Source organism: Geospiza fortis, unplaced genomic scaffold (assembly GCF_000277835.1).
Source record: "Geospiza fortis unplaced genomic scaffold, GeoFor_1.0 scaffold163, whole genome shotgun sequence".
NCBI classification, from domain to species: domain Eukaryota; kingdom Metazoa; phylum Chordata; class Aves; order Passeriformes; family Thraupidae; genus Geospiza; species Geospiza fortis.
In genome coordinates, this window is record NW_005054401.1 from 1178626 (window position 1) to 1201453 (window position 22828).

Consider the following 22828-nt stretch of genomic DNA (forward strand, 5'->3'; position numbering starts at 1 on the left):
CACTTCTCCCAGTGCAAATTATTTTAAAATAAAGGGGGTTTTTTTCATGATCTTACTATTCCTAAAGTTTGTTTTCAACAGATGTTAGTGCTAAACAATTAGCAGAGAGGGTGGTGAAATAGGTGGAGCATTGTCCAGCTGTGTTTTATTTAATGTATGACTGCAGTGATACTATACAGACTGAAATCAGATACATCCATGAAACAGCTGCTTTCCTTAAACCGAGTTCTAAATTTCTCATGAGATAGAGAACTAGACTTGGAGTTGGATATGACTACCTATGTGTTTCACACATTATGTGTAAATACATATACAATGTGTCTTAAGTATGTCCAGAGACTTATAATGACATTCTAGTTCAATAGACTTTCTGAACGTGTATAGCCATTTTAAGCAGTAATTTAAAGAACCCATTCTTAGATATTTCAACGTACGTAATTTTCATTTAGATTAAGCAGTATGTAGATTTTTTTAAAATTTCCTTTATGGTTACTATGTCACTTTGCACTGTGTTATCTGTATCACTTTGAGATTTAGCTTGTGACTATTTTGTGCTCAAAGGAGACACCCATAATCAGCACTACACATTTTATTTTATATTTGGTGCATTTTTCTGCATCCTGGCTCAGTAGTCTGCTGTTTGTCCTCACCATTATGCAGTTCTGTGGTCTCACCTGGAGAGTCCGAGACCTGTAAACAAACTTTAGGCCATTTGAGCACCCTGTGTGGGCCTTTACAGATGCTGTTTCACCAGGGCTCACAAGCAGAAGGAGGACAGGTAGTGCATCCCTGCCCTTGTGACAGGAGGACTGGCATATATTCAAGACTGCCTTGAAGAGCCAGAGTGATTTTTCAGAAACAGGGATGGACACCTGTTGCAGTCAGCACAAAACATTGCATTGCAAACCATTGGCTTGTTACTTATCACAAATGTGAAAATGACTGCTGGATTTCAATATTTGATGTGCTGAAGTTATGGGTAGGTGTTGGCAGAGGTGTAGGAACGTTTTCTGTATTCCAGGCAGGTCAGTGTGGTTTCTTGGCAGTTGCATCAAGGTGGGAGGGCAGGATAGGGCTGCAATAATATGTGGTGCTGTCTGTCTGCATGTGTAAAACAAATTTCAGTTTTGACTTCCTTCCTAACCAAAGGTGGCTGTGTCAGAAAATGAATCCTTTAGTGTCAAATTGGTAAGAGGTTTACACCAGCAAAGAAAAACAAGGCAATGTGCAAACTGGATTATTATTTGTCTCCCACCCCCCCACCTCCCCACCCCCTTTTATTTTTAGCAATTTTTTACCCATTAATTTACTGTATGTCCTCATGTGTTGCAGAAAAAGGAGTGGTGGTTTTCCTTGGTTTGATTTTGGCTTTCTTTTCTTTTTTCTAAGAAAAACACAGATGTTCTTGCAGATTAAATGAAAGATCTGTAATTGAAAGATTGTATTTAATTCATTGGTGAAATACAGCTGTTAAAAAAGACAAAATGAGGCAAGAGTGGACCTCTAAAAGTAAAGAACCATTATCAAGGAAACAAAAAGGGAAAACACATTAAATAACGGTACTGGCAGTGGGTAATTAGTTGAATTTATTACAGTGTGTTTTACAATATGTGACAAAGGAGATGACACATTGGGATGCATATAACAACATTTTTCTTATGATGTATGGTTAAAGGAGGTAAGATCTTCCAGGGAAATTGAGAAGATATAGTATCTGCTTAAGAAAATCACGAACAGATTTCATCATGTTGAATTTGTATTGGCAGCTAAACATCCACTGAGTGATGCCAAGGTGAACTGAGATGTTCAGCAGAGGGACAATGATGTACCATTTTTTGGAAGGCAGTTTAATGGCACGATAATATTGGGAGTCATGGTTGTGAGTAAGGTGTGTAAAACTGCAGTGTAGAGTGAGAAGTTCAGTGACCAAGGGGATTGAGTAGCAGTGAATAGCCAGAGAAACAGAAAGGTAATTATGTACCAGAGGGAATGGTGAAGAAGGGAACCAACATGTAGATGGTGTGCAGGAGATTTCATAAAACAGTGAAGAAGAGGAACAGAGAATAGACACTTTTTCCCCAATGCTGATGACAGTAAGGGTGGGGTAGCATCCCATGTTGGATTTGTCAGGAATAATCCCAAGACTCAGGGTGGAATTTAAGTAGCATTTTCACATGGAATATAGTGGGATTGATGAGGAGGGAAGGTGGAGGAGAAGGCAGTACTGGATGAAAAGGCAAGAGAGAGAGGAACATGGAGTCATTTTGGGAAAACTGGGTAATGCAGATAAGATTTCAAGATGCATTAATTGCTGCTTCTGAAATTTGTATCTCTCTATGCTGTGAGGATGCCGTTGTTAGTGGAGAAGAAACATGAAGTTGCTGGTCTTAAGTGTGAAGTACTTGGCTGTAGTGAAACTAGGATGCTAGAATGAGAGAATGAAAGGCATCTTTCTGTTGGATGGAAGAGAATTCTAGGGATGCTACTGGTCAAAGAGAATTGCAGTGGAAAGAGGTATTGCATCATGAAAGATGTAATAGAAAAAGAAGAGGAAAGGGGTTTGAAGCAAATAGCAGACATTAATGGTAGAGGATAAGGTTACTTGCTGAATGAAAAATTCTGTAACAATTCTCAATCCTCAGAGACAAATTTTCATGGAAATATTGCAGCCTGTTTGAAGGACTCTTGGTTATCAATTTGGACATTTTTATATTTCCATACCTTTTATAATCATCTCATTTATATTACATGAGACAGAAGGGATTAATTGATTCCAAGATGTTAATTGCAAACAAAAAAAATTCTTTCATGCTTAAAATAGGAATTTGTTTTAATGTCTGTTAAAAAAGAAAGCTAATTTTAAAAGCGACCCATGTTTGAAATTTAATCAGAAATTGTACTGTAGAACAGCAAGCAGCTTTTTCTCTAAAAGGTATTACAAGCTTTTTCAGTCTATTTAGTGCCTAGGTACTTGATTGCTGCTCTGAAAGCTAATATGGAACACTGTTCTGTGTTTACTCTGTTTAGTGTAAACCACTATAAACAGTTTTTAAATTTTTTTTTTCTGCTTTGCCAGTTTTTTGCTTGCATGTGTGGGGGTTTTATTTGCTTGCTTATTTAGCTAGTCAAATATATAAAACTATTGTGAGAAAAAAGCAACATCAAAGAAGGAACTATGGAATTGAGATAAGAATATTGTATGAAAAGAAAATGAAATTTACTTGAGAATGATCAGTTTATCACTGACATGCATGAGGAAAAATACCACACCTTCAACTGAGGCATAGTTCCATCTTCATTGTTCCATCTGAATTAATAAAACCAAATCAATAGTTTTAAAAAAATATTTATTTATAAATAATATGCACAGAGAGAATATAGCATGATGGTTACAGTGTGTTTTTATCAGAAAGAAATCAAAGAATGTAGAAGAAAGAATAACTTGGTATATTACAAGAAGTTTTATGAAAATGCTTTCATTTCTTAGAGAAATACACCCGTCCTCTTAGAATTTACATGTGCTAGATACTGTTTGTAACAAGCAAATAGATTTATTATACAACCATCTTTGATAACTCACTGCAAATTACACCATTTTGCCTCAAGGATTACTGAACCAGAAATGTTAACTTTATGCAGATTTTTGTGTATTTTCAGTCATATTTCACTCTATTTACACTGTGCCTCTGTTAAGAAATGGTTTAAGCTTTGGGGACACTGAAAGAATATGAGAAATTTTCTTGAATATTTGGGAATAAGCTGAGAATAAGTCTGTCATTGTTGCCTTTTGAAGACTACTTAGTAGCTTCTTTATAATTTTTTTTCTATTTATATTTTTGTTTATTGCCAGTAAGCCAAAAGCTACTTTAAATTATATGAAACATCCAGATTGGCATAGATGAGTTTGAAGAAATCTGTGGATTTTCAGTGGCGTTCTAGTGTATCTTAGCTGAATCTTTAATGAGATTTTTGCAGAATAACATTGATCACGTTTGGTTGTTTTCTGGAAGGCAAAGAATCCTTCAACAGCGGGGCAAGTCTAAGAATGATCAATTTAACTTCTAGTGAGGCAAAAGGAGGAGTGGGCTTTTTTTTTTTTCGTTTACAAAAGCCATATTTAGTATAGTACAAGGGAAGAAAAATGTAAATTTGCTAGGATAAGTTATGAAAAGATACAGAAGAAAGTTCCTTTTACATCCTTATGTGTTTTTCTCATGCAGTGTAAAAAATCCCCAAAGGAAGCCGACTGAATAGTTTCCAAAAGCCATTTTTATTAGCAATATGTATCATTTTTGTGGCCAAGATAGATTATTTTCTCAAATGCAAAGCTTGACCATGCACCCAAACATTCAGCTAGGGTTTCATTTTCAAACCTTTAGGCAAGTATTTAGCAACGCTGTTAAGAAGCTGTCTTTCTAAAATGGTTTCCTGAAATATTTTTTGATGAATAAGCTTAAATAAGAAGAAATTGTTTCTGTGGTCAGCAATATTCTTAGAAGCTGAATGTTCTTCCTGGTGAATGAAGCATGGGCAGAGAGGAAAGACTTTCTCATCACTCTACAATGGACCAGAGACATCTCTAGGACAGGCTGGCCTGCTTGCTTCCTTGTTTTGCATAAACCCTAAAGGTATAGTCAAATGTATCAGGTGGCTTTCCTCATTGTCTTCTTCATAAATGTTTTAGATTTTTTTTAATAGAAATCAAGTTTTTGTATCAATTGCAATTGACAAAATACTAAATAATTTTTCACCTTGCGTGGCTACACCACTATATGACTTCTCTTCTTAGACAGCTTTTTTCCATAACTTCCAAGCATTTTCTGACTAAGTATTTTACACTTGTGTTTTTATTTTCATTCACAATTGCATCATATAATGCATGATGGATTGAAGATTCTGTAAACTTTAAAAATAATTATACACCTTTTTTTTTCCTACTCCCAGTTATATAGATTTTTCATCGCAATGTAGTTGCTCAAGAAAAACTATAGAATATTTGGGGGGGGGAAAAAAGAGCCAAGTCTTTTATGGGTTCAGTAATTGCAAATAACTAGGTAAGCTTCTCAATGAAATACATGTGAGAGATTATTGACGGATGTTGAACCACTGCTGAGTGTGAGAGATAAATCCTGAAGTCTTGTCACCCAGATAAAAGGCCTTAGTTGCAGCAGATAAGAATATAATGTTTGTTGAGGACAGTTAAATACAATTGTAAGTCAGATGTCCTGATTGTGGCAAGTAAGGTTAGGCTACTGTATTCATAACTGATTAATTAGGATTGAGAGAAAACAAGGAGTGTTTCAGGTCTGATAATTATACGTGTAGATGTCACTGAGTTAGAAAGTCACAGAGAAGAGGAAATCATGTAAGAGTGTAATCGTGTAATCATGAAAACCTCAGATTTCACAAGTTAATATTGTTTTGCATCAGTGTGCTCATTACTGAAACAGCATCCATTTCTACACCACGGGAAGTGGTATTGAAGAGCTGTCACATAAGCTGAAAGCCCTGGGATCATGTTCACACAGACTTAAGGAAAGCATCTGATATAGCCTGCAACTGCCTGCTCAGGGAAAATACTGAGAAATTCCTGAATTCAGCTGGTATATGTAGACCTGACAATTTTTAATTGATACACTAAACCCAGAAAGTACAGTTAGATTTCTTTTGTGGATTATAATTGTTAGCAAAGGAGATAGGCTCCCTTCAGTAGAGGTGGCTGAAGGGGGGATGGGGAAGTAGACATTTGGAGAGTGTAACTCCTGCCTTGGGAACCTGTCTGCCTTGTCAGCTGTAATCACTGCTCTGAGATGTTGTCTGTTTCTGATGGGATCGCTTTGAACAAAGACCTAGACAGCTTTGGTCAGTTGTGACTAAAAAGGAGATTTCTGGTTTGTTTGTTTGTTTGTTTTCATCTTGCAGCTTTGTAACTAATGCTTTTATCACCTCGAGCCTGGCCTATGATAATATGTCATCTTGGAAGGCTTTTATATTTGTTAAAAATTAAAACATTTGCAATTGAATATTGTCAGTGCGAGCTATTTTATTTTGCTGAAAGTATCTTAGGTGAAAAGACTAATTTAAAACTCAAGTAGCTGGCCTGGGACTTGCTTGTCAGGCATCTCTGCTGAGCTGTCCTGCCCTTTGCCTCCTGTTTGAAATCAGCATAAATCTTGATTGTGGTTTTATGGTTGACTGTGTTCACACTAATAAATAAGTAATATTTTGCTATACATCTGTAAAACAGAGAAGGATTGATATAGCCATCTTTGTAGGTCCCACTTTCCCCAAGGCCTGGCTTGATTTACTGCCTTTGCTTTAAAAAGTATCTAGAGGATGTTAGGAATAAGAAAGAAGAAGAATGTCTTGGCTGGGACATTCAATATTTTGTCAAAAGAGAAGGGGGTGTGTGGGGGGATAGAATGTGAGAAGCATTATAATCTTGGGAAAGTGTCGGCTTACTGTGAAATATTGTATCCCAGAAACAATGTGGGAAGTTCAAAAATTCCATCAGTTAGACATACTGTTATTTTTCTATAGATGTGGTTTGGATTTCTGAGGTGAACAGATTGAGTAGGTCTGTCTTTTTCCTAGAACAAGTTTTATTGAGTGTTTTGGAGCAGGAGAGCAGTTGTGAGATGCAGAGCTGCAGCCATGTGGCTCTGTTGTAGGTCATTCTTTTGTGGTAAACCGTTCATGTGGCCACTGTCCTCTTAAGTCCATACAGATTTTTGTACAAGGGATACTCATTGCTGATGCTCCTCCAGTCATGTACCTTTGCCCCCAGTCCCGCCTTTTCCCAGTCCCTTCTCTGGTTTCCTTTTGTCTTCTGGCTCTCATTCGCTCTGAGGACTGTGGCAATCTTGCAAACCCCCTGACATTTATCTGTTATTTTTTGTTTTTTTGGTACATGCAACTGTGTCCTTTCTCACATGTGCTTCATGTTTTATGCCTGTCATCTCATTTTGCACACAAGTACAGTCAGCTGTAATTGCTTAACAAAAATATACGTGCTCATACAAAGCTAGGAGGAAAGTGCTTACATTGGTGGAGTTGCATGTTAGAAAGCCTTTAAATAAGTTGCAGAAGCTAGTGGTTTACTGCAGAATTTGCTGAAGTAACTAAACCTTTAAAAAATGTTAAGGACTGATGAACTTGTCAAATTTTGCATGGCACATGACTTGTTACTTCATTATAGCAGACACCTCTGCAACAAAAAGAGAAGGGTGAGAAGGAGATATGTAGATACACTTTGCCCTAATTATCTTGACATCTTTATCTTATGTTTCAATGCTCTTCCTTTCTCTTCTTGAATCAAATTTTGTAATTGCGTACATTGGTTCTGTTGTTTCATGTCTTTCCAGCTAGAAACATTCTGATAACAATTTTTTTGCTAATGATTTGTTAGCAAGATTAGACATCTGTTAAAAATACTAAGAGGTCAGAGGCCAGAAACATTATTTTCTTTGAAAATTGCAATGAATGTTTGCCAGTATGTGTAAAAACTTCTTTTCAACCTTCAATCATTTTAGAATATTTGATTTACTACTACAATTCAGGGTTATATTCCTTTGCAGAATAATATATGGAGGGCAAGCTTGCAGAGCTCAAAGTTAGGAAAACAATCTTTTACTGGTAAAGTGAGCAAATTTGTTTTTAAAGACATAGAACTGCTGATGCAATCTTACTATCTCTTTCAGTCAAGCCTGGTTTTACTTGATATTTTAAAGTATCGAAGCTGGATAGAGTTGGGCAAAATTTGGTTTTTTGGTTTAATTTTTGTCATTAAGGGACAAATTATATCAGTCCTGGACATCTATATGTTTTCTCTATGTTGTCTTGCTGTTTTCCTTTCTCTACAGGACAGTTGAAAAAGGGGCAAAGCCTGATCAGAGTATAAGTACTTAATTGAGAAGGCTCTGTAGTGTATGGTGTAGAGTAAAAAAGTAATTTCATTCAGAAAAGACTCTGAAGAGCATCATGTAGCACTATTTACAACCTTATATACAACCTTAACTCTGCTGAGCCCACCTCTAAACCATGTCCGCCTAGTGCCATATTGGCACGTCTTTTAAATACATCCAGGCATGGTGACTCAGCCACTTGTCTGGGAAGCCTGTTCCAATGCTTGACCATTCTTTCAGTGTGAAATTTTCCCTAATATACAATCTAAACCTCTCCTGGCACAACCTGGGGCCAATTTAAGATGAGTTGTTTAATTCCTGAAGGACATGGTTTAAATTTTATTGATGGATTCACATATAAATTCTAAATAAAATCAGTATCTTTGACCATAGGAAAAGAACACAAATTCTGACTGTTATGTGATTTGATTATCTATCTATAGACATTTAGGGTTTTTGCTTGTAAAGCATAAAAGAAAAGGCATTTGTTGGACCCCAGATCTCTTTCTATGTTTTAATTTGGATCCAACACAAACCAAGAGGAAAGAATTTCAGATTGAGGATGAAATGAAAGGAAAAAACCCTACACCCTTACAATAAGTTGAGCAGCAGAGTTTAAAAAATGCTATTTTAATATTTGTATGTCAGTATGACATTGCCTGGAAAGATGGGAATGTTGTGGAGCCCAAATGAAGTTTTTTCAATTTGTTTGAATTAGCTTAATATCGTAATGTAATCTTTTTGTCATTTTTAAAAGTGTGAATATTAACCATTTATGATGTTTTTGAAAGTGTCCATAGTATTTCTTACACAAAAAATACATAGTTTTAATTGCTTGTTAATGTTTAACAAATACTACAGAAAATTTATTTCCTGAGAGCCAATTTACATTTTATTCTTTACACATTTCCACATACTTGGAAAATTTTATGCTATTGGATGCACAAAATATGTTTTTGGTATTAATAAACAACTCCCATCAAAGACAAACAGTTGTAAACTGCAGTCTGTTAGTAGACTGCAGGGTATGCCTGATTGGCTGGAAGTGACAGTTATTTCAAAACAATTACTATGGCTAAGTGTAGGCCATTGCATTCTGTGTTCAGATACTTTAAGAAGCAAGTTGTTGGTATTTGAAGTCCCTCTTTGTTTGTTGAAGAGTCATTTGTGGAAGGAATGCCTCACGTGACTCCTCTTAATGGCTGACCAAATCTGTACATCAAAATAAGCTTGCAATAATTATTAACATCATCACACAAAGATTCTCTAGCTTTTGAACCAAATTTAGAACTATTCTTAAGAATAAACAGCATTAATTACTTCACTAGTTTGTGGCTCTTACTTAAAAAATAACCCATTTAAAGAGTATTAGTAAGGTGCATAGTCAAAAATTTGAAGATAAATTTACTGAGGATTCCTTTGCAAGCCTAAATCAGTCTGTGTGATTGCATTCCGTGATCACATTCTCCTTTTGTGATCACATTATCTTTTTTATTCTGTAGAAATGTGTCTATTTTAATGTGTAGTTTGGATAAAAATCACGGAGCAGCTGCTCATTGTTTTGTCCTCTTACTGTTCAGGGTGGGATTCTAGGTCTGATTTTGTTGCATGTTGTTCAGCCCCTCATCTGAAAAGATACTCTTATATGCATAAATTTTGTTTTACTCATCACAACCATAAATAAAGGACTTCAAGGTCACTAATCTGCCATTTTCTTCTCTGTGTTTTAATCCTCATTTTGCAGAGGGGAAGAATAGATACAGTCATACTGGAAACCCTGAGGTCTTGAATGCCTAATTTTACGACTATGTGAATTAGTTTTCTTTTACAAAAAGAGGGCAAATGAGAAGTGTAATTACCTAGGTATTAAAAAAAGAATCAACCCGTCTCAATTTTTTTTTCTCTGTTTCTGTCTTTTCCCTTTTTCCCTTCCTGTGTTTCCACTTCCTGTCTTGGAATCTTAGCTGAGAGCCTTGTTTTAGGTTGGGAAGTGGGAGAACTTGATTTGACAAGACCATTTAAATTTAATTTGAGGTTCCTTCCCTATTAATAGAATTTTTAGTTATTTTACTAAATAATGACTTAATAAATAAGAAGTGCTCTCCATACAAGAACAAAATGTGATCTTGAAGGTAATTTCAACCTTTCTTTAGGATTATCAGCAAAATAGAAATAATTAAAATAAAACATACATCGTTCCCATACTTGAATTTTACAGCACCTAAACGGAACACAAACCTCACAATAGAACTTTGTTCTGTTATGTAAGCCATGATTCTGCTAGGGATTAAATTTGGCAAACGTAATTTTTTCCAGTCCTTTTCAGTCTTCTCTGAAGAATGTACACTGTATTTTGGTAGTTTGAGAAACTAAAAGCCTGCTTAGGGGAGTGTTGAGAACTGTCTTGGAATATATTTTTATCTTAACCAGGCATAACTACCTTTGTTCAATGCTAGTGGGAGTTTTCCAAGAGCATTGATGCTATGTAAATCTGTACTGTATATTTAAACCTATGAAGAATTCAAATCTTGCATTCAAGCTCTTGTTATGAAAGCATATTTTAAAACTAATATAACATTTTTAAAAGTCTGTTGGAAATACTTAGCTACTGTACCTCCTAAAAATGTAGGGGTTTCTGTTTAGAATAATGAATAGCAGCAGAGCACAGAAACCCATTTGTTTCATTTGTTGTATGATTTGTAACTGTAATTGATTTTGTAATGTTTTGTTTGTTTGGTGAACAGGTACATACAAAGTTCCACTGCAGGCAAGCCCATGCTTCAGGCACTGACACCTCATGTTTGACATTTTCCTATGATGGTACTGTCCTTGCCAGCAGAGGAGGTAGGTGATGGAAAGAGCCCTATGACTTGTTGAATGTAACACATTTTCAATGAAATGAAGTGGTTCATTAAACAAACCACATAGATCACATTAATTGTTTGATGTAGTTGTTTGTGGTGGAGGTAAGGTAGTGAAATCAGATACTAGTGATTCAAATATGAAGTATTTCACAGTTTACTACTTTTATTTGATACACCATGCAAAACTGTTCCTGAAAGAGAATTTTACTGCAGTTAAGAAATATTTTAAGACAAGTTTGCTGATTGTATTACACAGTTCCTGATCTGTGTTCTCATCTCGCAGTTATAATACACTGAAAGGAAATCATTAGCTTAATTAAAAATAAAAAAAGTCCAGTTTTGTTGCTTAGTTCTTTCGTGGAAGATAAGTGCTCTCAATAACACTATCTCTTCTCTGTAGGTATTAATTTCTCATACAACTTCCTTAAGCAACATCATTTTCTGTCCTAATTGGAATTTTTATCTAGTCTGTTTTAAAAACATTAAAAGTTGATGACTGGAATTGACTTTTCAAAATACACTTGAATGACAAAAGAATTTGGAATGTCCACAGGACTAGGGAAACTGGCTTGCATTGTAAACTTCAGATAAAACTTTTATAAATGAGTCTTGGATAATAGAAGATGACTTGAGAAGGCAAAGATGTATTTGAGGACTCATTAACTTCATTACTGGGAGAGGGTGGTGTCTGTTGAAGACAGCTTTTCATGCAGAAATTTGTCTGCCCAGTACTTTGCAGGCAGGTGCAAGCCTACAAGCCAAGCTGTCTGGATAGAAAACAGCTGTAACCAGAAGCTCTGTGTATGCATTAGCATTGCCCCAAGGCCAAATAAACAGGCCTAGGGGGAGGCAGTATACATTAATGCTGGCTAACACTGTGCCTAACATATGTTTAGAACATCTGGTCAGTTTGGTACATAGACAGAATGAGATTACATACGCAAAATACCAGAATGTAGGTATTATAGATGAAAAAAACTCAGAAGCGGTGGATGTGTTTCCTAGCCAAGTAGCTTGCATTTTCTTTGCATCCTCCCTGTGCCCCTGTCCCTGAAGGGGGTAGAGTGTCTGACCCGGTGCATGTCGGTACAGTGAAATGCAGCTGATATTGGGTGCGGCCTCACTGATTCTTTGTATGTCTTGCTGCATTTCAAAGATTCCAAATGCTGTTTCCCAGAACACATCTTTCAGAGTAAGGGATTTGTAGTCTTATCCTGGAAGGCCCTAGGCACATGGACACTAATGGCACTTGTGTTGTTTTGTAACTCCTGTTCAGGGTCCTGAGTTGAACTGCTGTTCAGAGTTCTGCTGCCACTCTACCCATCATGAATGGGTTGTAAGTGGTGAGGTAAAAGCTCTCAAGCTTTTTTGTCCTTACTGAACCAGACTTCTATTATGTGTGGACCTTCTCCTGCTTGGAAAATATGTGAACTGTGTGTCTTTCCATTCTGCGCTAAGTAAAACATTGTGTCTGTCTGCCAGTGGTGATTGCCCCAAAAAAATTCACACAAACATATTTCAGGAAATTTAGGAATAAAGCTTGGTGTGCTTTTAAATATAACAGCAAACAAAGCTATTGCTTAGTGAGGGGTATTCACTACTGCTGTCTTGAAACCTCCATTTATGCAAATTCTCTTCTGTTTCACATTTATGAATGTAGACCACATAAATGACCTTTTCATATTTTTATTGCATATGGCACTTTTACTTGCCTGCTCTTCCTCATCTGTCTCCAGTTTTTGTCTCGTGTTAAACAGACTTTCATTTACTGAGGTTTTATCTTCCACACACTGCACTAAGCTGTATAAAATGTTGATTGATTGTTTGCAGAATGTAAGACTGTACAGAACTTTGGCCACTCAATGTGGATAAAAGTGCTAGCTTTGTCTAGTGTATTAAGAGAAAAAAAAAAAGAGCTCTGTGTGCACTATGCTAGAAAGTAAGGAGGATTCATACCTTATTTTGACTTGTTTGGTTAGTGCTTTAATATGAGTATTGCTTTGGATCTGTACCAACAAAAGCAGATGTGGATCCAGCATTTGTAGATTAACACACCTGCCAAGTGCTGAGGATCAAAGAGAGGATAGTTGTTTGGGGCATGGGAACTTTCATTGAAAGCCTGATGGACTTCCCTGCATCTGATGTAGATCTGTGTTGGATATGAGAAGATGAGGCATGGCTCAGCTGCAGGCACAAGGGAAAATAAAAACCTAAGGAGCTGCTTATGAAAGTTTCCAGTGCTATTCTTGTTGGATATTAGGTAGTAACTTGACAGAAATTTAAGAAAGTGATATTTCTGCATGCTTGAAACAATGAAGGGTAGTATTTGTGGAACATTTTCTTTGTTTAGTAGGGGAGAGATAAGAATTAGGATTGGCCTTGATGTCTTACTGTAAAAAAATATAAAGTCTTTTTTTGACTCCGGATATTTTTGTTGGTCTTTTTTCTTTTTTAATTTTAGTTGCATTTCTTTCTTCATTTTGAAATTGGTTTAAAACATAGAAACATGTATGCTCAAAGGTTATGCAGCAGCATGTATAGAGACTGTTTTGTGTCGTGTAATAGCATATTGTTCTTCATAGTAAATCCAAACATTGGCATTTCAAAAATCAGATGGATTTTTGTCAAGTAATATTCCTTAAAAGCTAAACACTGGTGTTCATTCTAACCATAGCAGAAATACATTTAGTAGTTTTAATAGGCATAGTCAGGTAAGTGCAACACCTGGAGCTGAAATGGCATTACGAAAGTCTTCTGTATCCTTCTTGCCATATATTTGTGTGTACATTCCATATGTTTAGAGAGGGTGATGCACTTATTTGATCAGGCTGGTATGGATGCAGGTGATGCTGAGAAGTGTTCCAAATGTAGGTATAGATTCCTCGATTTGTGACTTCCTTCACAGGATCTTTGGCTTTGGTGCTAATCTTTGATGCCTCCAAAGGTTGCTCTGTAGTTGTTGCAGCTGCTCCTGTAGAGCCAGTTCAGAATGCAGAAGCTTGCACCTTGTTCTGTAAGGTGTCTCTCACAGATGTAGTATAAGCCTTCACAGAAAGGCTTGAGTATGATAAACATACTCCGGTAAGCTTGTTGTGCTATGTGTTCCCAAAGCTGTAACTTTTTAGAATTCCCGTTTCCTATGTTTCTTTGCCTCATTGATCTCTGTGAACAATTTCTGTCATCGAGCTTTGCTTTCAGCAGAGGACTCCCTCTTTTTAAACAGAGTGCTTCTGATTGTAGGATTTGTGAATTCCTGGCAGCACTTTTGCTTCTTTTGGGCCTACGTGCATTCATATGTTTGTCTTCCTGGTCAGTATCTTCTGAAAAGAAAAGAAAAAAATCAGATAAAATGTTTATAGTATTAGTGCTTCAGCCTTATTTTGACTAAAGGGCATTTGAAAAATTCCTATCTTTGCTCACCAAAGACTGTGTAGGACCTAATTGTTACCTCTTCATAAATCTAGTGCTCAATACCATTGGCGTAACAATGTCTTGACCTGATTGTGTCAGTCTTGAGCCTGTTTATTGGTATCCTTATTAAAATAGCAAAAAATAGCGTTTGAAATGCTACTAAAAATGCTAAAAAAGCTTTAAATAAGCCTGCCAGGCTTTGGAGATGTCTGCCATCAAGAAAAAATACTGAATCTGAGTAGACTGCTTTGAATATTCATACTGAATTGCACAACTTCTGTTTATATGCTTTTGTTTAAGGATGACTATTTTTGTTCATGTATAAAGTAATTAAAACCAGATCACAACTGCTGCAGTTCTGTTAAAGCTGCCTCCTAAGCATTGATAGAAGGATCCTACTGGGAAAAATCCTTGGTGCTGAGGAAAGGCAATATTCTGTGATCTTCGTGACAGTGATTTCAACTTGAAATGCAAATTAGATTTAGGAACCAATTTGCATTTGCACACTGGGAGTTTTAATTAGGAAAAGTGAATGAGAGCAAATTGTTAATGATGGTGAAGTTTCACAGCATTAGCACATCAAGTCATTCTACTAGCATTTTCCCCTCTCCAAATACTTACTTTTCTCTTTCTAAACTATTTCAATTTAAGACAATGTTGATTGAAATCAACCCTAAATTTGAGTCCTACTAGAATCTTCTAAAATTTTTTAACTATCCCATTACATTTTCTTGCTAGCAAAGGAGCTATAGCTACATGTCTGACTGCATTTCTCGTGCTAAAACCTGGCAGGACTACAGCTTGAAGATCATGTCAAGGCTCATTCCACTAGGAACAGAACAGCCTTGGCTGCTAGCCGTAGATCTGTCCCTATCCAGGAGATTTGCAAAGTGGCCAAATGCTGTCCTTTGCATACATTTATAAAGTGCTGGTGCTTTAGATGTAACATCTCAACGATAAGTGTTTGGTTGGGTTTTTTTTGTTTCTTGGGGGATGGGAGGGAAAAGGGAGGGCTCATTTTACAAGACTAAATGCTTTGAAGTACTTGCAGTGGAGTCTACTGGGAAACAATAAGAAAACACATATTCCCAAAACAGGGACTCAACATTTTTCTTTCTTGTCATTTTTTAGCTTCCCAATGAACAGAAATATACTCTACTCTAGACATCATTTATTTAAGTTGTCCACTTCTTAAAAATATTTTGTAGTAAGGAGTTATCCTAGATTTTAATATAAACATACATGATGTACGAGGCCACACATTACTGCTTTCCCTGTAAAGGGCACTGCTGGCCTTGATTTCTTTTGTTACTTCTTTTAGAAACATTTTATTTCCAAGGCCTCCTTTGAGCTCTTGAGCTCTTGAGCTCTTGAGCTCAAAGGCTATGAATCCACAAAATACTTGTAGATAACCAAATTCCCTGCAAGATTTGTACTTTGGAAGGAAGCAGATTTTGCCACCTAGGTCAGAAAGATTTTGTAACTTTTTGTCTGGATATTTTTAAAGGGAATTGTTGCTTAAATGTCCTTCTTTTTACCCTTGAAAGTGCTGAGGCACTGCTGTCAAATGCTGGGACATGTCTAGGTGCTTGAGTGAGGTACTTCAAAGCTCAAATTCTGTAGCTCATCTCATGCTGGAAATATGAGTTCCAGAAGGACAATCAGAGAAGAGATGTAGACATCTCTGAGAATAATTAATCTCTTTTTTTTTACCCCATTCTCATTTTGTTAATATGTCATAACTTTTCAAAAAGGGATAAACAGCCTGACTTTTACTGGCCTACAGTCATACCATGTTTATCAAACACAGATGAAAATTGCTACAAATCTCTTTTTGTAACCTTGATTTTGGCTTTTATAGCTAAAGGTAGTGTGGTGAAAATGTTTCATTACAGTAAGTGTGGTTTCACTTGCTTCCCTTCACCCCCTTCCTTAAGGATTTCTGACTGATTCCAGGGCCTCTTCTCCATACTGAGATAGCAGTTTGTGGCCTGCTAAAGAAGGGGGAAGACTTCCATGTGCTTTTCATGTTCTTCCTGATTGCTTTTTCAGGACAGGTAAAAACCACACATACAAAACTTGTTTAGTTTTTGATCTAGACCATTCATGGCAACATTTTAAATTTCTTTAGATGTCTTGAAATTTGCTCCTAGAAGCAAAACATCAATGCTCACAAACAAAGAATAAATTAGTGATTGAGGCATCTGATTCCACTGTGAATAGTGGTTCTTGATAGGAGGGATTACCACGATAGAATTGAGCCATTGAGGAGAAGTTTCTGGTATACTGAAGTGCTGCATATTGAGCTTCTCAACCTTGCACTGTCATAGTCACTTAGCGAGGAAAAACTTAGAAATTGTTCCCATTTTGGATGCTTCTATTATATAATTTTGTTCTCCTTCTCTCTGAATTAGAGAGTGAAATTTTCTGACGTGTAAGTTTTTGACTTGAATTCTTTATTGCTAACCTTTGTCTCTTCTGTTTCATAGGAGATGATACTTTAAAGATATGGGATATTAGACAATTTAAAAAACCTCTTAATTCAGCAGATGGACTGCCCAGCTTCTTTCCAATGTAAGTATTCTAATTTATTCCAACTAGCAGAAATAGCAGTATTTTTGCTGAATGAGGAAGGGTTCTGCTGGAGTTCTTACCCTCAGCTGTCACTAGGTCTACCGTTGTGTGGAGAGGACTAGGAGTTGTACAAGGAGAACTGTGCATTGACAATTCTCGTCTATTTTAGGGATTCATGTTGCTTTAAAAGATCTTATTTTTCTGATATTTCAGTCTCATATGTCTTAAGTCTAATTAGATTAGTATCATTTCAGGAGGAAGCCCTTATGTGTGTAATGAGATATAGATGTAAATCTTATTCTTATTTAGTCTATAATTAATAAAAAAAGAGCTGAATGAAAAACTAGACATAACATGAAGGTACATTATATGAATTCAGGTTACAGTGTCAGAAGTGCTGATTTTATTTTGCTGCATAGTGCTAACTATTGTTTTCAATATTTTTATTGGTCTGATCTGAATTTCTATTGCTGTAATGCAGCCAAATCACCTAAGGACAGTTTGTGATTTTGAAATAAGATCTTAGAAAGACAAGTCATGGACAGCTCAATCTTAACTGCAATTTGTAACACAGAGGAAAAATAAACAGAAAAATATTTTTGGCCAGTGTATAAACACACCACCTTGCATCACTGAAGAGTGTATCATCAACAAAACCAGACTTCATGATTAGCACATTTTTTACTTAATGACCACAGCCAGATTTTAAAGCACTTTTTTTTTGGTTTGTTTCTTGTATTGAAAAGCTTGCAAGACTTTTGAGTGGAGGAGAATTTTGCTGGGAGGAAAATTTTTATTGAATCTGCCAGTTTCACACATCTTGTGCACAACTGTAATAACAATTGTAACAGATAACTCTAATTGATAACTACAGCAATAAGTGACAGCTCACTAAATACTTTTCAAGCTTTGTCTGGAAAGGACTAAAAAGTAGAAAAGATTGTTTTAAGGAGTGCAATTTATATCTAAGTTCTTGATATGTTAATTATTTATCTGCTCAGTGAGATTCTTTGTTTTCTTCAACAGGACAGATTGTTGTTTCAGTCCAGATGATAAGATCCTTGTCACAGGCACCTCTGTCAAGAAAGGTGGTGGCAGTGGGAAGCTGTTTTTCTTTTATCGTGAGACCTTCCAGAAACTGTATGAGATAGAAGTTACAGATGCGGTATGTATTTTAGTTTACTCATCTCTTCAAAATATGAATGAAATCATATTCTTATGCTTCTTTTTCCTTATACAGGTCATTACCTACTAACAGTATTCTGATTTTCCTATTCCATGATTAAGAGGTAGGGCTAGAGTAATCTAAATAATTGTTTCAATTAAATTAAAAAAAAATCCTAGGACAAGGTGTTTAAGCAGTAGAGCTTCCCTGCTCTGGTGTTAGCTTCACATTTCTCAAGGATTTCCGTGAACCCTTCTAGATCTGTGAAGTGAGACAGAAATCCTAAAATATGTAGATGTTTATGCTGTTTACTTCACTAGTTATCATGATGAAATGGCTTATTGTGACAAAACTAGTTTTTGTCCATGAGACCAGATTAGTGGTTACTCTAGAATGTGTTTCTAGCTTGTCTAAATGCAACAATTTGCTACAAAAAGAAGGCATTATTAAGAAATCCATCAAAACCGCCATTCTCACCAGTTACTACAAAAACCTACAGCTGCGCACCTGTTATACAGAAGAGTCTGTTCATGGCTTGAACTGGCTACCTATTCCCTTGTGCAGAAAGGAAAAGCTCAATACCATAGGTGAAAAAGTCCTTTTTCCTCTTGTGATATACAAGTAAACTTATGGGTGATGACAAACACCCATAAGGTGTGTTATTTCACCCATGAGTGGGTGAAATTACAACAGAATTGCAACTGATAAGTAGGACAATGTATGCTTATGTCCCTTTAGTTGTTGGAGTATTTCAGGTTATTGATTTTGTCACTTTGTTTCAGAATACCATCTTCTACTTCTGCATATTTTTTAAGTGAGCGCCAACAAGTTTTCCTAGCACAGCAGACCAAACCTCCTTCTGCTGGATGTTGTTTTTATACCACCACCTTTGTATTATCTTTTCTTTTTGAATCCTGTTTTCTCCATTAGTCCATCCCAAGGTAAAATGGGATCTGCTTACAGATGGATTTCTTATATCTATAATTTTGGTGGCAGCTGTCTTGGAAATTAAAAATGCTGAATTCTTACCCAAGCAGAAAACACATGTTTTTTCCTAGTGCAGAAGAACACCTGTTTTCATCTTAAACATATAATCTAAATAGAATGCGGATTTATATGACTTTGGAAGTTTTACTTACTACTAAATAATTTCACCAAATACAGCAGAAATCGACTTTTATGGTTTTCTCCTGTGGAACATACCAAACCACAAACCAAGCTAAACTTATGAGAATTTCTAGGGGGTTTTTATGTTCTGATACAAGCCTTATAACCAAGTATTTATAACTTTTTTCTGAGAGAAAACGTGAATGCCTCAGTATCTCCTCTGAAACTTCATGACAGAAAAAAGGAGAACAACTACATAAGATAAAGTGCAAGAAGTAGATTTTTTTTTAGGAGCTCTACTACCCATGGGTACCAAAAACAAAATAGTTTCATAATTCCATTCACAAAGAATATGAACTCCTTAGACCTGAGTGTTTGGAGGTGGTCATGATGGCATCTCCTTTTAATAATGGTCATGTCACTAACAGTGTGCAGAAATTTCACTTAAGTTCTAAGGCTGCAAGATGGAAAAGCTTGTCAATGGTGGATCTTGTATCTCCAAAACCATTTAAATATTGAGAAATACCGCTCGCCAGTCTTTTTTTGCATTCGAAGAAATTTTTCTTTTCATTTGGTAACTTTGTCTTCTAAGTCTTGGAAATTAAGCATCTGTTTACCTGCCAAGATAGATCGTGCTACAGGGGAGTCCACAAAAGATTCCTTTGCTCTCAGTTTCTCTTAAGAATCAAGAGCTAAATTTCTGTTCTATGTTTAAAAATGCAAAAGAGACATGAAACGGAGACCCAACAGTAAGAAACTGTCAATAAACAATTTCATTGGGGCCACTAATATAGTAAAATTTTAAGTATGTGTACAAGTCTAAGCAGGTTCATAATTTTATACTATAAATTTGTATGGGTGCTGATATTTATATAGTACTTTTTAAGACTGTAGTAAATCACTTTGGTCTATAGAGTTTTAGTGCTGCTGGTTTTCTTCATTTGTAGTTATAAAATTTAAGACTGTCATTCTTCTGCTTTGCACAGTGGAAATGAAAATAATGGAACTAAAAGGTGAAGAATTTAGACAAATACTGATCTTATGACATAATTTTCAGTGAGTCAGCACTACCAATACCTGTACAAGTCTATCTAGCTTATAACTTTAACTCTGCACATGGTCATACAAAATAAAAGCGGTATATTTTTTCAAGGTCTTTCTACTGTTTGTATCCTTTGGCTTTTTCTTTAGTGTTCTTTACTTGTTCTTCTCAAATTACTGTGTTTGATGAAATATAAACGCATAAAGGCATGCTAAAAGCAAATGAATGTTCAAGAAGTTGGCTTTTATGTTCTGTAAGCAGTAAATGCTGTTTGTTGGAAAGATCATTGGTCTGTAAACTAGGAGATTAATATCTTGTGTGTAGTTTATCAAAGCATTTTTTTCAGCAGTGCAGTAATTACTTTCTTTCTACCGGCTGCTTTCCTAGTTTCCATATTTTTCCTTATACTCTCAAAAATAGCAGTTAGCATTTAGCATTACTGTAATTAGAGATAAACACATAATGTTGTCCAAGACTTTAGTTTGTTTTCTGCAACTAAGTGTTACACGTTACATTTTCCATATTACCTAGTGCTGAAATACATAATTTCACTCTTTCTGTTTTGGGTTTTTTTAGGCATTACAGAGTTGAACTTATGCTGTGCTATGTGTGTAATAAAAACACAAGTGCACCAGTGTCTGTCTCTGCGAAGAGCCTGATGTGCTCTCATTTCTAATGAAATCATTTCAGTGAAACTTAGTCCATATTGCTAAAGAAAAAAGGCATCTTTAGTAACTTTTTGAAGGTAATAGTATAGCAGTTTAGTGGTAGAATGTATAAAATCAGAATAACAGAAAATCTACTGAGATTTTCTCAGTATAGTATAAACTATTCATGTGTTACTTTTTTCATTTCACAAGGACTTTTTAAAGAGAGCAAGCCAGCAAGCCTAGAAAATTGAAAAGCAGCAAAGAGCAGTAAACATTATCTTAAACCTCCTTGGTAAATAGCCAGTGAAATTGGCCTGTGAGTGAACTTGGTGGGTAATGAGAAAATATTTAATGGGAATGTTTGACCAAAGCTGTGTCTGGCATTCCTTTCCATCATACCACACAAACCTTTTTTCACCTTTTCTTTCAAGTTTTCATGGGAAAATCCATTACTGTTTCAGAGCTGCTGGAGTGAAACTTTGTGGTTTTACTAATGGGCTAACAGTCTGATTAGTTTCTGCTGTTGTGGCTGGGTACAGAATATTAATTTGCTTTTTCCTCTTGTATTAGTGTTTTGGGTTTATTTGTTTCTCAGCTGCAATCTGTGCTTAAACAGCTGTGTTGTTGTGTCCACTTCTGAATGCCATCCCACCATGTAGGCATTGGGACTTCTGTAGAATTCAAGCTTCTTAGATAAATAGCAGTGCTTTTTGAAGAAAACTAATGTCAGAAGAGCTGGAGACCGCAGGCTCTGTCTCTGGCTAGTAGCTGGAGGAGGTGTGAACAGGACAAAGACAAAATTGTTGGCTCTTCTCTGACCATCCTTTCTACTTTCAGTGACTGCTGTTTTCGCGATATCTTGATGCAGATAGAGGAATTTTGCAGTTAATAGCCCTCAGTGAATTCTTTCTTTCTTTCCCTGAGTTTATCAAGGACAGAAATCACCTGTTCTGCAGGTTATGACAGGGTCCTTTACTTACTGCAGGTTACATCAAAATTACATCAGGGTTGGAACTCCTGCCTCTGCCACTCTCATAAGAAAGCTGATGCTGTGTGTGCAGTGCCCCAGCCTTGCTCTGGCTCAGCGTACGAGTAAAATTGGAGATTTTAAGGGCTTTGTACTGTGACAGTGGTACAAAACTTTACGTAAAGTTTAGTGGTACTAAACTTTACTAAGTTTACTAAACTGTACAGAATTCTGTCTTTTTAATGGAATTTGAAAATATTCTGTTATGAATGTTTTGATAGTTTTTCTGTCTCTCTTCTATCTTGACAGTATTGATTATGAAAGGTTCTTCTGCTCTCTGTCAAATGTTCATAATAAAATAAGTTTATTAAACTTTTTCGATTTGAGCATTAGAGGCATATTTAATCTGAAATATTAATTACACACAGAACCTTTCTTTACTCAGTTTACATGGTTAAGGAGACTTAAACTGATGGCAGGAAGCAATACTGCCAGAATATGGGGGTACAGAGCTTAAGTCCAGAAACTCAGAGACTGTTTCCCTTTCTTTTTGTCAGGTAGTGTGAGAGGCAGGAAGACCTGTAGCTGCTGTGGAATGAGGTCTCACCTTTGAGATATGCAGTCTGGAAGGGAAGGGAGATTTCACTGCCACATGAAGGCCAGGGAGCGTTTAGTCCTAATTCTTGCTTTGGTTATGCAAGCATGAGATCTTCATGGGAACCAGTTAAAAATACCTAGTGTATGGGAAAAAGAAATGGATATACAACATTTCCCCCAGTGTCAGTTTAATTTTAAATAGCTGTGGATAGGCACTTGAATCACTCTCACATGTCTGTCATTCATTTGGCTACTTCCAACTGATCACCCGGTAGTTATCCTTATTACAGACAAGATTGATCTTGGCAGCAGTAGAGTACTCATTTTCCCCATATGGAAGGGACAAGTATTACACCCCATTACTGCCAAGCAAGAATGGGCACTGAGAAAAAAAGAAAGGAAAAAAAAAAGTAGTCGTGTAGTTGCAGGAATTGCTGATTTTTTAAAATGAAAATTGAAGTAATAATTTAATATAAGAGGGGGCCGAGATTATGAGTTTGTGTACATTATAAAATGAGATGCACAAGTTTTTTAAATATCCCACAGA

The 22828-nt window shown here is 36.1% G+C and overlaps 1 protein-coding gene across 1 annotated transcript in view; it reads left to right on the forward strand.

Annotated features, from left to right (window-relative positions):
• The window catches only part of WDR70 (WD repeat domain 70), a 133558-nt gene that overhangs the window by 88106 nt on the left and 22624 nt on the right, over positions 1-22828 (forward strand). Inside the window, exons 10-12 of the mRNA XM_005426087.1 lie at positions 10649-10748; positions 16669-16753; positions 17780-17918. Of these exons, the coding sequence (XP_005426144.1) occupies positions 10649-10748; positions 16669-16753; positions 17780-17918 (324 nt within the window). The remainder of the gene's footprint in view (positions 1-10648; positions 10749-16668; positions 16754-17779; positions 17919-22828) is intronic.